General features: G+C 36.3%; 1 protein-coding gene across 5 annotated transcripts in view; it reads right to left on the reverse strand.

The window, feature by feature from the left end:
- The window catches only part of RTTN (rotatin), an 89,591-nt gene that overhangs the window by 13,534 nt on the left and 62,190 nt on the right, over nt 1–13,867 (reverse strand). For all 5 annotated transcript variants that reach the window (XM_055705247.1, XM_055705246.1, XM_055705248.1 and 2 more), the window contains 8 exons: nt 13,455–13,551; nt 12,535–12,733; nt 11,417–11,507; nt 10,284–10,437; nt 9,990–10,127; nt 9,045–9,256; nt 4,484–4,589; nt 636–730 (listed from right to left, as the gene is read on the reverse strand). In XM_055705247.1, coding sequence (XP_055561222.1) covers nt 636–730; nt 4,484–4,589; nt 9,045–9,256; nt 9,990–10,127; nt 10,284–10,437; nt 11,417–11,507; nt 12,535–12,733; nt 13,455–13,551 — 1,092 coding nt within the window. The remainder of the gene's footprint in view (nt 1–635; nt 731–4,483; nt 4,590–9,044; nt 9,257–9,989; nt 10,128–10,283; nt 10,438–11,416; nt 11,508–12,534; nt 12,734–13,454; nt 13,552–13,867) is intronic.

A 13,867-nucleotide genomic window follows, 5' to 3' on the forward strand; every position in this document is an offset into this window, starting at 1 on the left:
TGGGAAGTCGTGAATCCTCCAATTAATGAAAAGACATGAGACGGAACCACAAATTCAGACGCTGCTCATGTGTTGTAATTTGTACATAAATTACTTAGATTAGGTAAACAGTATCTTAGAGTTCTGTAAAGAAAAGCCAGTGGTGAAAAGGAATCCTGAAAAGAAATGGGTTTCTGAAGGAAAGAAACAGGCCTAAAAAGAACGTGAAGATCCCGGCTGCTGGAACAATCCTGCAAGTGGAAGAAGATCCTGGAGACCAGAAAGATGCATGGAGACAAATGTCACACATCTGCAGGCTTTGGCTAGTAACACCCAAGACTGGTAACTGAGCAGCTGCAAAGCACAAACTGATATGATTTTCTGCCTGATCTTCTTGCACCAGCAGTTGTCTCCATGTTGGAAAAGGAAGCAGAGAAAAGGGTCAGAGAGTGAGTATGTGAGAGAATCACGTTGGTAAAAGCTCTAAAATAACTGAACCTCAAAGACGCCCCAGTATCCAGATCCACTACAAGTCGTTTACTGTCTCACCCCTGACCAATACCAATAGGACCCACCTCAACAAAAACAAAACCAACCAACCAAAAAAGAGCTGGGAAGTGCCTTATCATATCAGTCTTACTGTTTTTTATAGTTACCTTTTTTTTCTGTGCTTTCCCAGGCTTTAGGGAATCCAAATTCAGCTGTGCATGAACGTGCTTCATGTTTTCTATACAGCTGTCTATAAGATCAACTGAAAGACAAAAAATATTAAAATTTAGGCATTCATTCACAATCAAAATATTTTATGAAACATAAAATATCTTTCTTGCCATAATCTTGATTACATCTACCCTCCTGAACTGAGATTTAAGGATTCAGAAGTCAAATTCTGTGAGTTCATAATATATTTTTATCTTCTTGATATCAGGAAGTAACCGACAGTCTCCAGGATGGGAATGTGTCTAGTTGAATGATCTCAAGAAATAAGAATACATTTGAGTCCTCTTGCAACAGAGTCCTGTGAAAGGAATGCCCAAAGGAAGGACTGATAAGATGGAGAGGGGAAGATGATTTGGGAAAAAGAGGATAGCAATTCATAACTCTTCAGGATATCTTCAGTTATGCTGCCTAGAAGACTGAAGCTTCAAGGGCATGCCTTCAGGTTACCCAGCTCTTCACTAACAGCAGCAATTTGCTGCATCTGAGGTAAGACAAAATAGAGTAAATGTTCAGGTGACTCAAAATGCAAAATGTTGAGTTAGGCTCTTTCTCAGGATATAGAGTCTTTAATGCATGAAAGATCAGGGAGTGACTATATCAGTGGACAAGGGAAGAGCTATAGATGTGATTTATTTGGACTTCTGTAAGGCCTTTGACACAGGCCCCCAAAACATCTTTCTCTAAATCTGAGAGATACAGATTTGATGGGTGGACTGTTCAGTGGGTGAGGAATTGGTTGGATGGTCACATCCAGAGAGTAATGGTCAATGGTTCAATGTTCAGATGGAGACTGGTGACAAGTGGTGTCTCTCAGGGACCTGTATTGGCATCAATACTGTTTACTATCTTCACCAATGACATAGTGGGACTGAGTGCACCTTCAGCAAGTTTGCAGATGACACCAAGCTGAGTGGTACAGTTGACATCCCCAAGGGACAGGATGCCATCCAGAAGGATCAGGACAAGCTCAAGAAGTGGGCCCATGTGAACCTCATGAGGTTCAACAAGGCCAAGTGCAAGGTCTTGCACCAGGGTTGCGGTAGCATCAATACAGGCTGGAAGTGGAAGGGATTGAGAGCAGCCCTGAGGAGTAGGACTTGGGGTTATTGGTGGATGAAAAGGTGGACATAAGCTGACAATGTGCACTTGCAGCCCAGAAAGCCAGCCAGATCCTGGCGTGCACCAAAAGTAGTGTGGCCAGCAGGTAAAGAGAGGTGATTCTCCCCCTCTGCTCTGCCCTGGTGACACCCCACCTGGAGTACTGCACCCAGCTCTGGAGCCCTCAGAAAGACATGGACCTATTGGAGTGAATTCAGAGGAGGGCCACAGAAATTATGAGAGGGATGGAACACCTTTCCTACAAAAAAGGTCTGAGACAGTTGGGGTTCTTCAGCCTGGAGAAGAGAAGGCTCCAGGCAGGCCTTATTACAGCTTTACAATACTTAAAGGGGGCTTATAAGAAAGATGGGGACCAACTTTTTAGCAGGGCCTGTTGCAATAGGATAAGGGGTAATGGTTTTAAACTAAAAAAGGGTAGATTCAGACTAGGTTTAAGGAAGAAATTTTCTTACAATGAGAGTGGTAAGACACTGGCACAGGTTGCCCAGAGAGGTGGTAGATACCTCATCCCTGGAAACATTCAAGGTCAAGTTGGACAGGGCTCTCAGAAACCTGATCTAGTTGAAGATGTCCCTGCTCACTGCAGGGGGTGTTGGGGTGGATGAACTTTAAAGGTCTCTATTCTATGATCATAGGCTCATGGGATAATTCAGGTTGGAAGAGATGGCCTCCAGAGGTCATGAAGTCCAACCTCTTGCTCAAAGTCAAGTCAGCTATAAGATCAGGCAAAGCTTACCTGCAACCTTATCCAGTTTGGTCTTGAAAATCTTCAAAGACAGAGACTGCACAGTATGTCTAGCCACTGCTTGACTGCCTTCAAAGGGGCAACGGTTCTTTACAGCCAGTCTGACTCTCACATTTCAATTTATGTCTGTTCTCTTGCATACTCCTACACCACGCACTGCTGTGAAATACCCAGCTCTGTCTCCTTCAAAATCTCCCATGTACAAGAAGGCTGCTATTAGGTCCCCCCAAAACCTTATTTTCTCCAGGTTGAACGCAATCAGTTCCCTCAGCTTCTTCTCTAAGGACAAGTGGACACAACCACCTTGGTGGCCCTCTATTGAATTTGCTCCACTTTGTTGATGTCTTTCTTGTACTGGGCCAAAACTGGATGCATTATTCTAGATTTGGTCTAACAAGTTCTAAGTAGAAAAATAATCCTTCCCCTCCCAGTCTACTGGCAGTGTTCCCGTTGATACAGCCCAGCATGCTGTTACATTCAGTTTGCTGCCTACCAAGACCTCATCGTCCTTTTCAGCTCCCCAGTCAGCCTGTACTGCTGTAAAGGGTTGGTCTTTTTCAGGTGCAGGACTTAGCATTTGTATCTTGAAAAGTAGCCCTTAAGAGCTGAACGGGTGATATGAGAGCTACAGATATCTCCAGGACACTGATTTGAAGCCCAGAACTACTTCTCCTCTCCTTTTCTAAGATTCGTGTTGCATCATAGCAAGGGTGACGTGACAGCTGCTCTAGCACATAATGGATGCACTTCATACACTGGTAGTGCCTTCACAGGAAATCGGGTCTTAGATGATCTAGTGCAGGGGTCCTCAAACTACGGCCCGTGGGCTGGATACGGCCCCCCAGGGTCCTCAATCCAGCCCCTGGTATTTACAGAACACCCCCACCCGCCCCCCCCTCCGCCCCCACCAGGGGTTGTGGGGGGGAAACCAAGCAGCCGCAAATGACTGCCTGCCACTTCATCCACACGCCGGCCCCCTGTTTGAGGGCCCCTGATCTAATGGGTCATCAAAATAATGACCTGACTCAAGCAAGGGCTGAGTAGACCACCAATACACTGGGAAAGAGCAGAAATTAGGTATATAGCATAGGATTTAAAGTTTGGAGTTTTCTGACGCTATTGGAATCAGACATTGAGCAGACATGTCTAGGCTACCTATTTCAGTGTAGTTTTAAAGTAGGTTTAAAGGACTTTCAGTAGGCTTGAAGGACTGAACTAATCAACAGAGATGCAAGTAACAAGAAAGCAACCCAGACAAAGAGCACTTGTGCTGATCAGCAGGTATTAAATGCATGATACATGAAAAATGCAAATAAAGAAGTCTCCCCTGTGTTCCAGTGGGCACACAAAAAAAAGAAATATCGTTTATTAGAGGTTTAAAACTTTTGTTTTACTACTGTAAAGTAAAAACTTTAGGCATGAAAGATGTTGCACTGCAAGGGGAGAAGGTCCTACTTGAACTGTAAAATGGGAAAAAAGAAACAAAGAGGCATGGAAGAACAAAGCTGAGAGAAATAAGTCTCTTCTCGTCTAGGTACAGCCAGAACTGAGAACACAGGGAATACCTTCACCTACAAACCTGTATCAGCATAGTGCAAAACAAAAAATGGAAGATACTGCCAGTGCAAAATCTCCAGTTGTGAATAGATGAATATGCCACTATCAGTAAAAGTTCACAGGTCTCTTCTCACTCTCACACAGAGCTGTGATTTCACCACAAATTTTTAGACTGACTACAAAAGAGTATTTGATCTGTAGCCGAAAACTAATTATTCATAAACTTTCACTGTAAAAATCTGGAAAAAAATGTCACTGAAAATCAGGGTGGTTTTTTTTAACAAAAAAAAAATATTATTTAAAAAACAACATCTGCAATCATTTGATTCATAAATTATTTAACATACATTTTGAAATGCTCACCTTCCAAAGCACACTTCTGGGCATTTTTACTGACAGCTAACAGAGACAGCAGTGCATTTGTAGCAACTTCTTTCAGTGCATCCTGTGAAGATTTTCTTTCACAGACCTAAAAAAAAAAAAAAATGCACATTCATTACCACAATGAAAAAATGACTCTATTAAAAGTTGCATTCCTATCTATAAATATGTTATACATAGTCTATATTTTCATTTGGATGATTTACCGCTATTTTCCTATCCAGCATTCTCCCTCTCTGAAGTGATTATTTTTTCTAAAATGTTAAAAAAATATATATTTTTTTTGCTTCTAAGTCCACTCCTTTTACTCTTTTCTTAACATTCTACTTTCCTAAAGCCTGGATTCACAGCCCTGGCATTCCAGACCTTTCCTAGTATTCAGGCTTGCTATTGCAGACAATTCACTGACATGCCTTTAGTGTAGTCTCACTTTCAATCAATACAATGATGAAGGATAGACATTAAACATCATGAAATTCTTCAGAATAAAACCACCATTGTCACAGGGATAACTTTAGGTACTCTTCCAATCAGAAAAAAATGGTAGTTTGTCCTATTTTCATGAGGCCTTTGAGAGCTTCACTGTATTTCTAATAACACAAATACAATCTCTGTGCTTTCAAAAGAATATTTTTTAGAGTCATATAACAAGACAGTTGAAAGACAAAGAGCTGTCTGTGCTTTATATACTAACCACTACATAATTTTGTCCATCTAGCAATTTTCCCTAAAATATCATACCAATACCAACATACAATGTAACGGAAAATGGTATGCACTGTAAACAAAAAAATATAGTAAAGTAAGATCTGTTGCTGGACCACAGCAGAAAGAAAAACGTATTTTAAAGTTTGTAATAAAAACAGCATCTGAAGAAAGACAGTACTTCAGACAGAAATCTCATCAGTACCTAGACATAGGACCTCACAGATTTTACACCTCTACATATATCACATGTATCATCTTTTATTTGCTTTAGTCCTCTAGCTAGTAATTGCCTAATAAAGTTTTCAAACTTTTAATATGCAATAAACTACCAATGTATGCTCTCGGTTTACCATTTATTGAAGTGTTCAGTGTAACCAGGACTGAAAAGATCAAGGGATGAAGACCAGTAAATTATTAACTTGAAGAACAAGAAAACCTCATTGATAAGGATGACTGACTCCAAATTAAAGCATGGGCTGTGTTCTGCATTTATAGGTAGCAAAAATAAAATTAAAAAAAAAAAAAAAATCACATTTAGACTACAGCTGGGTTTATTACATCCCAAGTGAAATCTCAAAGCTATCAGCAACACAAGAATGTTCTAAGTAAATAGACTACTTTTCTGTACTAATAGGCGGTGGATTCTTTTTAAAAGAATTTAGAGGTTTGAGTAAAAATATAAAAAGCTTAAAGTTTAAAGCTGATGCTAATTTACACAAGTCAGGAAAAGACAGAATGCTGGGTTCCTTTAGTCCTGCATAACCTAATATGTAGATTTTGTGATTTATCCATTCAAAGGCTTCTGCTCTATTAAGTTGCCAGCTGTTTTAATTTTTTCTTAGTACTTAGGAGTATTTTAGTAATAAACCAAATATTTCCCTGTCAATCTCTTGGGTATTTTCCTTTAAGTAATATGTGGCTAATTAGAACTGATTAAATAATTAAGGTGAGTTGTCCTCTATTTGTAACTTTTAAAAAAGTTTTCATTTGATCTTACTATTTTCTAAATTTTATCTTTAAAACTAGCAAAATTTCATTCTTTCTGGAAGCATGCTCCTCTGTGTATTTTTTCCTTACTTTGCAATCACGAATTGCAGTTTATAGTAAAGAAGAAAATTTACGTCAATCATAGGAACACTTCAATAGTTAATAATTAATGGTTATTAACTACTAGTTGAATGGAAACAATAACTCTATGTAAATTTATAATGCCTTCTGCCAGTAGAATCTATAGTTTTAAACTACTAGTATTGAAGTATTAAAATGAGAATGGACACTCAATTCTTTTTTGAAATTATGATAATTAATAAATTTAAGATGTTCCAAAAATCCACAGCAGATTCATAGCACCTACTTTAAGTTAGGTGAAGGGGAGATTACAAACCCTTCTAGAACGCTAACTTTTATATCTAGGAAAAAAAGCTAGCGCCTGAATTTGAGACTATGTATGGATTATGGTTTCCTTCTTACTTTTACTTCTGATCTTGAAAACATATATACAGAGGTTAAAGTTTACGTACACAAAAGCACCAAAACCTTTCAAAATCAGCATGTGTGTTTACTAAATTGGTTGTATGCAATAATGCACACTAATTTAGGACGTGGTCTGCTAATACTCACAATTGCAGACCAGGACTTAAGTTAGCATTTGCCATTGCATATCAGCCTCTGTAGATTTTATGTAATTAGGATGATTAATGGAGATGACTGTTTGAAAATTCTCTCCCACAGCTTCTTCTATGTTAGTCAATTATTTGCTTGAGTGCTTCTCTTGAAGAAGGATCATATTTAAATATTTTGGGTTGGGTTGGTTTTTTTTTTATTTTTAGTAGCTTACTTTACGTCTTATGGGCTCCTCTTTCAACTGCCTCTCAATGACCATCATGGAGACTGAAGAAAAAAAAAAAATACATGTACTTTGCTCTAAAAAAACCTAAAGCTGCTTCTTTCCTAATTCTATCATCCTTTTTTGGAGATTGTAGCAACTATATCTCTTTCATGTATTATAAAACCCTAGACAATGTTGGTTATCTTTTGAGCAGTTTTATGAACAAAATGCAATGTCCAGCTAGAGCTCTGAACAGTTCAAGAGCAAGTTAACAGCTGCTACCTCTTATAATACTCAAACTATGTCATACTGCCTGATACACATTCATTGGCCTGGCTGTGGCCTGGCTGCAGTTAATTCTTAATTGTATAGATGACTTCTGCTGTCACCATAAGAATCATCACTTTTTCCTGGCAAAGATTGGTAATGAGCTATGTACACTTGTATGAAAATAGAAGAATGTGACTTAGAACACAACACATCTTTGACATACTTCCATGCATTCACATATTTTGTGCCAGAGCCAAGGAGTTCAGTTTTAGGTACATACATAAGCACTAAATACAAAAACGTTAACAGGATATTTAGCAAATTATGGGATTTCAATGAATTGCCCGTGTTTTGCTGTGAGTCTCTGAAAATCATGTCCTCACAGGAAATTTCTATGCACTGAAAGTATCTGAAATTAGCAGCCAAAGAGAGGGGGAATTCTAGTGACTGGCCAATACAGTGGCACCAAGAAGGGTCCTCTTAAGAGGTTTCTCCTACCCAAAAGACACCAGGTTCTCAGTGGACAGAATACTATGCTGCAGAAATGCTATAGAGCCACAATGGTGTAACAGCAGCAGTAAAGAAGAACAGGTTATGTGACAGATGTTAGCTAGATCAGGACAAGGCTTGGTAGGAGTGAGGTTATTCGACAAGAATTCAGCAGCCATAGGAAAAGAAGAGATAAAGCGATACTAAGCATCATTTTGGGCACACCACCCAATATGCACCAATACTATTAAAAATAATAATAATTACAAGACACTGACTCCAGAACATCAGAAATCATAAGCTACATTATGTTATACTAAAAGTGTCTTTCAGACAAACACTACACTTCTAATCATGGATCACTATTACTATTACAGTGAATAACTGCATATAATTTAAAGAACAATGAGTATTTAGCTAAAAATTATGAGTATATAGATAAAATAACCAATTTGAGAGGGGAAATAAATTAGAAACAAATGTCACAATTTTTCTTATTATTAAGTAATCGAAGATATTTTAACATTTTAAATAAGTAAAGGATGTAAATATAAGGGACATAAAAGAATCATTTAGGACAATATATTAAGGAATAAATAAGAATAACGAGATTACATTATGCAAGACGGAACATTCAGAATAAGTATCTAGAAAAAAAAAAAATCTTGTCACCAATAAATATTATGTCAGTCAACAAGTTCCTAAAAGAATTAGTGAAAATACCTGGCCAACTTAAAACTGTCTTGGAAAATGCAATAATATATGCACCTTAAGCGCAACAACACTGATTTTACACTATCAGGAAATGAACTAGAAGGATTAATTATTCATCTTGGTTCACAAATTTTATAAAGGCAGCTGTTAAAAGCAACTGTCATTTACAATATGGATAGCTATGTCTTGAAGCTTAAAAATCTCATTACATGTTTGGAAATGCAGGGGAAAAAAAGCTTATCAGTATTTAGCCAAGCATATTATATTGAAGTACCATCTTCTCTACGTAAGTTTCTATACCATCCTGTTGCACCATTATTGCCTCCCAAGGCACTTCCTAGAAGTTGCTGCTTTGCAATTGATGCAGCTTATTACATGAATTTCAAAAGTGATTGTAACATATGTCTCAAATTAAAGATGTCTTGGGTCATAACTAGAAACAATTGATTTTTCATTAGGTAACTATATTTCTTTTTAACAAAATATAAAAATGCAAAAATATATCCTGCAATCACATCATCAAATTCTAAATACCTGAATAATCAATGCAGTAAGTTGAGTTACTGATGCCTGACATCCTTCTGCATGATCTAGAAGAAAGCTAATAGTTGGATTCTGACATGTATTGTGTTTATCTTGGAGCTGTCTTCTTCCTTCCTCATTCAAAAGGACAGAAAGGAACTGTAAACTAGCCATATACAAAGCAGGATATGCGGCTGACAGACGAATACAATCACAAATGGTATCTGAAAGGTTAAACAGGAAAATAGAAATTTTTATGTTTCATTCTGAATAAACCTTAAGTGCTTTGGAACTCAAGAAGACTTATCAAAGAAAGCATGTGAGCCAAGAAGCAGTTATACCTATGCACTGCACAAGGAGATCTAAAAATTCTATGCATTTGATAAGTCTTTAAAAATCTAAGAAATAAAAGTTTGAGTTTTATAGGTTTGGATGAATTAGTTGCTCTGCATTAATTTGAACATAAAACAAAAAAACAATTTCCATTTGCTAAATCACTCATTTGTCTGACAATTTTCTGAACTCTCCTTGCTTTATTCAACAGGTTACATTATAATACTAACAGTACCAACCAGCTGCTCTATGTACAATTGGATTTGGATTTACTGGATAACTTAACATACGCTTGGATGAAATCACAAACTTCAATGGACTATCCTCATCTTCACTACTGAAGCATGTCAGAGAATCTTGGTGACCCAGAGCCCTAACTATCCAAGTCACTAACGAAGGAGTAATTAAAAAACAAACCAACCCCTCTAAAAAATTTCTGCATTCCTAGGTCTCTTATCTTCCCTCAAAACTTTGCTTTCCTTTTATGTAAGATTTAAAAAAGAAAAAGAATGAAAGGAACTCACAGGTCCCATATTTGATTAAGTGTTACAACTAGAACTGCTAACTCATAAAAATTTATTTAATTAGTTGCTAGCTCAAAACCTATCCAGGAAAAGTTATTACCAATTATTGCTGTACAATGAATTGCAAGGGCTGCTGTCACAGATGGAAAAGATATTTGGCCACTCTTCCACAATAATGTAGCAAGAAGGTTGAAAAAGTCTACCCATGTTTCATGAAGTACAGATGTTAACTCAGTATCTGCAAAGACAATATAGAAAAAAAAAAATCAAACCATTTACACATGTGCACAAACCTGGATAGCTAAGCCTGACAGTAACTCAATTTAAATTAAGGTGATACATAAATGAAGACCTGTCTCTGTCTGGCTACACTGGAAACAAAATATTTCATTACCTAACCCATTTTTGGAGCGAATGGTGAGAATTGTGAAGGTATTTCCCAAAAGAGGTTTCAACAGCTCATCCTGGATTACAAGTTGAGAGTTCACCAATAAACATGATTTCAGAAGCCTGGACACAGACGACAAGTATTGAAGCAGTAATAACACCTGTTAAATATTTTTAAGACGATAAGAAATAAAGCCATATATTCACACCTTCCACATTTTTTCACATTCCTTCAACTGATGCATAAAATTTTGTATTAACATACACACTTAAAAGAAATAATAGGATATAAATTAAAAATGGTTCTCCTCATTTTTACCATAGAAGATGAAACAGAATTCGTAGTCTGGAAACACATGTGTGAAATCAATTTTCTAGTGACAAAGAATAAAACTCCTTGTGAGAAAGGTATGACTTTCATTATATGTACAGCACCATAGCCTCTGGAAGCTCACCAAGAAAAAAATTAAAATGGTGATTAATATTCACAAATATACATGTATTCCCTGAAAAAAGAAACTCAATTTGAAGCTTTAGGAAAAGCAATTATTCCTGACATATTTATTTATTGTCACAAGATTTCTGCTGAAACACATTTTCTTAATCACCTGGGTACCTTTCTTCAAAGTACATCTGAATGCAGAGAAGCACAAGCTTTAAAATGGTGCTGTGCCATAAACACAGTACAGAAGTAGTTCCATTGGCAGTAACCCTATATGATTTACACACATAAAAACTAGTTGAGAACTATGTAAGTTTCTGCAGAATTGGAGACAAAGCAAAGTAGCCAGGTTTGTTGCACAAAATAAATATGCAACGTGTCAATAACTCTATCTGGCTTGTATTTCAATACTATACAAATCCTATTATATTATTTCTGTAACTGCTAAACTCAGTTTGTATTTTTAAAACAAAATTGATTTTCAGCTTGATGGTTCCAGGTATAGTTCTAACACAGAAATTAATTGTTCTGTGTTGAATATAACAAGGTTTATTTTCTCTTAAACCTTGTCAGAAGCACAGATTCACATGAGTGTAGCCTACAACAGTGTATCTATACTATGTTAATAAATATAGCTTATGCAAATTAATTAATTTCATAATTTGAAACAATTAGAAAGTAACAAATGCTTCTCTAACCTGAGCTTTTACATATTCTGTATGACATGGATGACCCAATGGAGCTTTCAGTTCCAAGATACATCTCTCAACCAGATTAGCACTTACAAGACTAAAATAGAATAAAGTTGATTAGAAATATATACTTAAATAATTAAACATTCTACTAACTTAACTTTCCATAGAAAAGAACATTTTCAATAAAGAGTAAAAAAAATTATGAAGCACTTTTTTATAACAGTGAGGTTTAGCAGTAAGTCTAGTGCAATGGCAATTATAGTAGCAGGAAGTTATTTCAAGTAGTTAGACTAACATTAAATTCCAATGGCTGTTACTGCACTGGTAAAAACTGCTTCTGCGTATTTGATTGCTTATTTTTTTCCTGTAGAAGAATAAACAGCTTTTTAATAATAGTATTCAAACAAGGGCAGGTGTGGGTGTTTTTTTTCATTAACTGCAGTATGAAGAGCAACTACAAAAACTCTTGAAAGCCTTAAAATAAACTGAACTAATTTTCATGCTTCACTTCAGAACTTCCAAACACTTTCTATAGATGAAAGAATTTGTAATAGTGCAAGTGGAAATGTGGAATACAATTTGAAGACTATTTTGAAGTGGTTCCTTCTTTAAAAAAGAAATAAAACACTAGGGTCTATTGTCCAATACTTTCCTAAACCTGGCAAGCCCTTGGTTCATCCTCAAAAGATTGCACACAATTCAAAGAAGTACATCATTACATGAACTGAAAATATCTGCAGTTCTGAATACTTGACTAATATACTGTTCTACTAAGGGAAAGAAAAAAAAATTCAAAACATTACCCCTCCAAAAAGGATGACTAAATGGCCATCTACAACAAAACCCTAAAACATTATCAAAGCAACACAGTAGTCCTGTAGAAGACAGACAGAATAAATGGAATCCACAATATGACTGTCTTTTTGGGGAGGGGGTGTGTAGTAATCTGAATTATTTTCTTTTGTCGATTGTATTTTTTTAAAAGGTATCTTTGAACACTTCAGAAGCAAGAAGCGGTCAATATATTTAACAGTTTCGGTGAGAAACACTGGTAGATATTTCAAACATTACACCTCTATTGTTAGACCTCGTTTGTAGTTCAGCAGTTATTGATCTCATACCTGGTAAGAGCTGGTAACAACTGCACTTGCTGAAGAGCAATTCCAGTATCTTTTGGTGTGACAACCAGCAGATTGTGCAGAAGGGTGCAAACAGCTGACAAAAGGGCAGGTGTAATTACAGCATGCTGTTTAGGCAGAGCAGCAGACATGGGAGAATCATGTTGACTTGGACATTCTGTTGTGGTTGTATCACTTTGACCTAGAATACGTTTAATAAAAAATAAAACCCACAAAAGATGAAAGTAGTTAAAGCTTCTTTACAATAGAACAAATCACTTTTTATTTTTCTTCAAATATCCAAGTTCCCTCTATATTTAAAACAGTATATTCCAGAACAAGACAAAAAACCAAGCAACCACAAAATCACATACAGGAAAAGTGTTATTTAAAATAGTTTTGAAATACAATGATCCTTCCACAAGGCACTAATAATTGTTAAAATTACATAGTAAATTTGGAAAGATACAAATTTTCACTTCTTTACGTAACAGGAAAATATTTTATATTTGTAAATAGTACCCTTTACATGCATTATTTTATATATTTTTTTACATATCTACATTATCTTTCTGCTTTTAAACCTATACATCTCTGTGTGTGTGCACACGCATGTCTGTATGTGACAGCTTCATCAAAATTTATTATTTTCAAAGGATGACTGGACGCCAGGAATAGAACCTAAGTCTTGAGTTACATTTCAAGCAGTATCAAGCATTTTTACTTATTTCTTTCAAATACATATCAACTTATTTCATTTTAAAGAAAGTGTTTCATGTTTGTCTTCTGAAACACTGCTAGAAGCATCAACAGTGACTGTTACAGCAATACACAAGCTTTATTTGCATGTACAAATACTGGAATATAGGCAGGCTAATACATCATATCCATCATTATGTACACAAACTCAAAGTTTAACTTACCTTGTGCCATAAGCCGATCAACTACAGTTTCAGGAATAAAACTGGTTGAATTTGTTGCCTGAAGCTCAGTAACACTCCCCAGAGATGCAGACAGAATCTAGGCAGCCATAAAAAGGAAACTAATTGATTCCAGCCTCCATAGAGCCGACTTCTATTTATATATTGCTTAGGAAGGAACAACCCACCAAAACCAACAAACCCAAAAAAACAAGAAAGATGTAAAAATTATTGTTCAAAACCAATTTGATTAAATTTTGTTCACTGTATGTGTGTAAATATACATATATTTTATAAACATCCAATAACTGAAACTATTGAAAGATCTGCAATATGAACAGCCTGAAACATTTCAGTTAAAAATGTCTCCAATGCCCATGCTACTGGAAATTCCTCCTCTTCATCCCTCTTCTTCA

The sequence above is a fragment of the Falco cherrug genome, chromosome 3 (assembly GCF_023634085.1).
Source record: "Falco cherrug isolate bFalChe1 chromosome 3, bFalChe1.pri, whole genome shotgun sequence".
Taxonomy (NCBI): Eukaryota; Metazoa; Chordata; class Aves; order Falconiformes; family Falconidae; genus Falco; species Falco cherrug.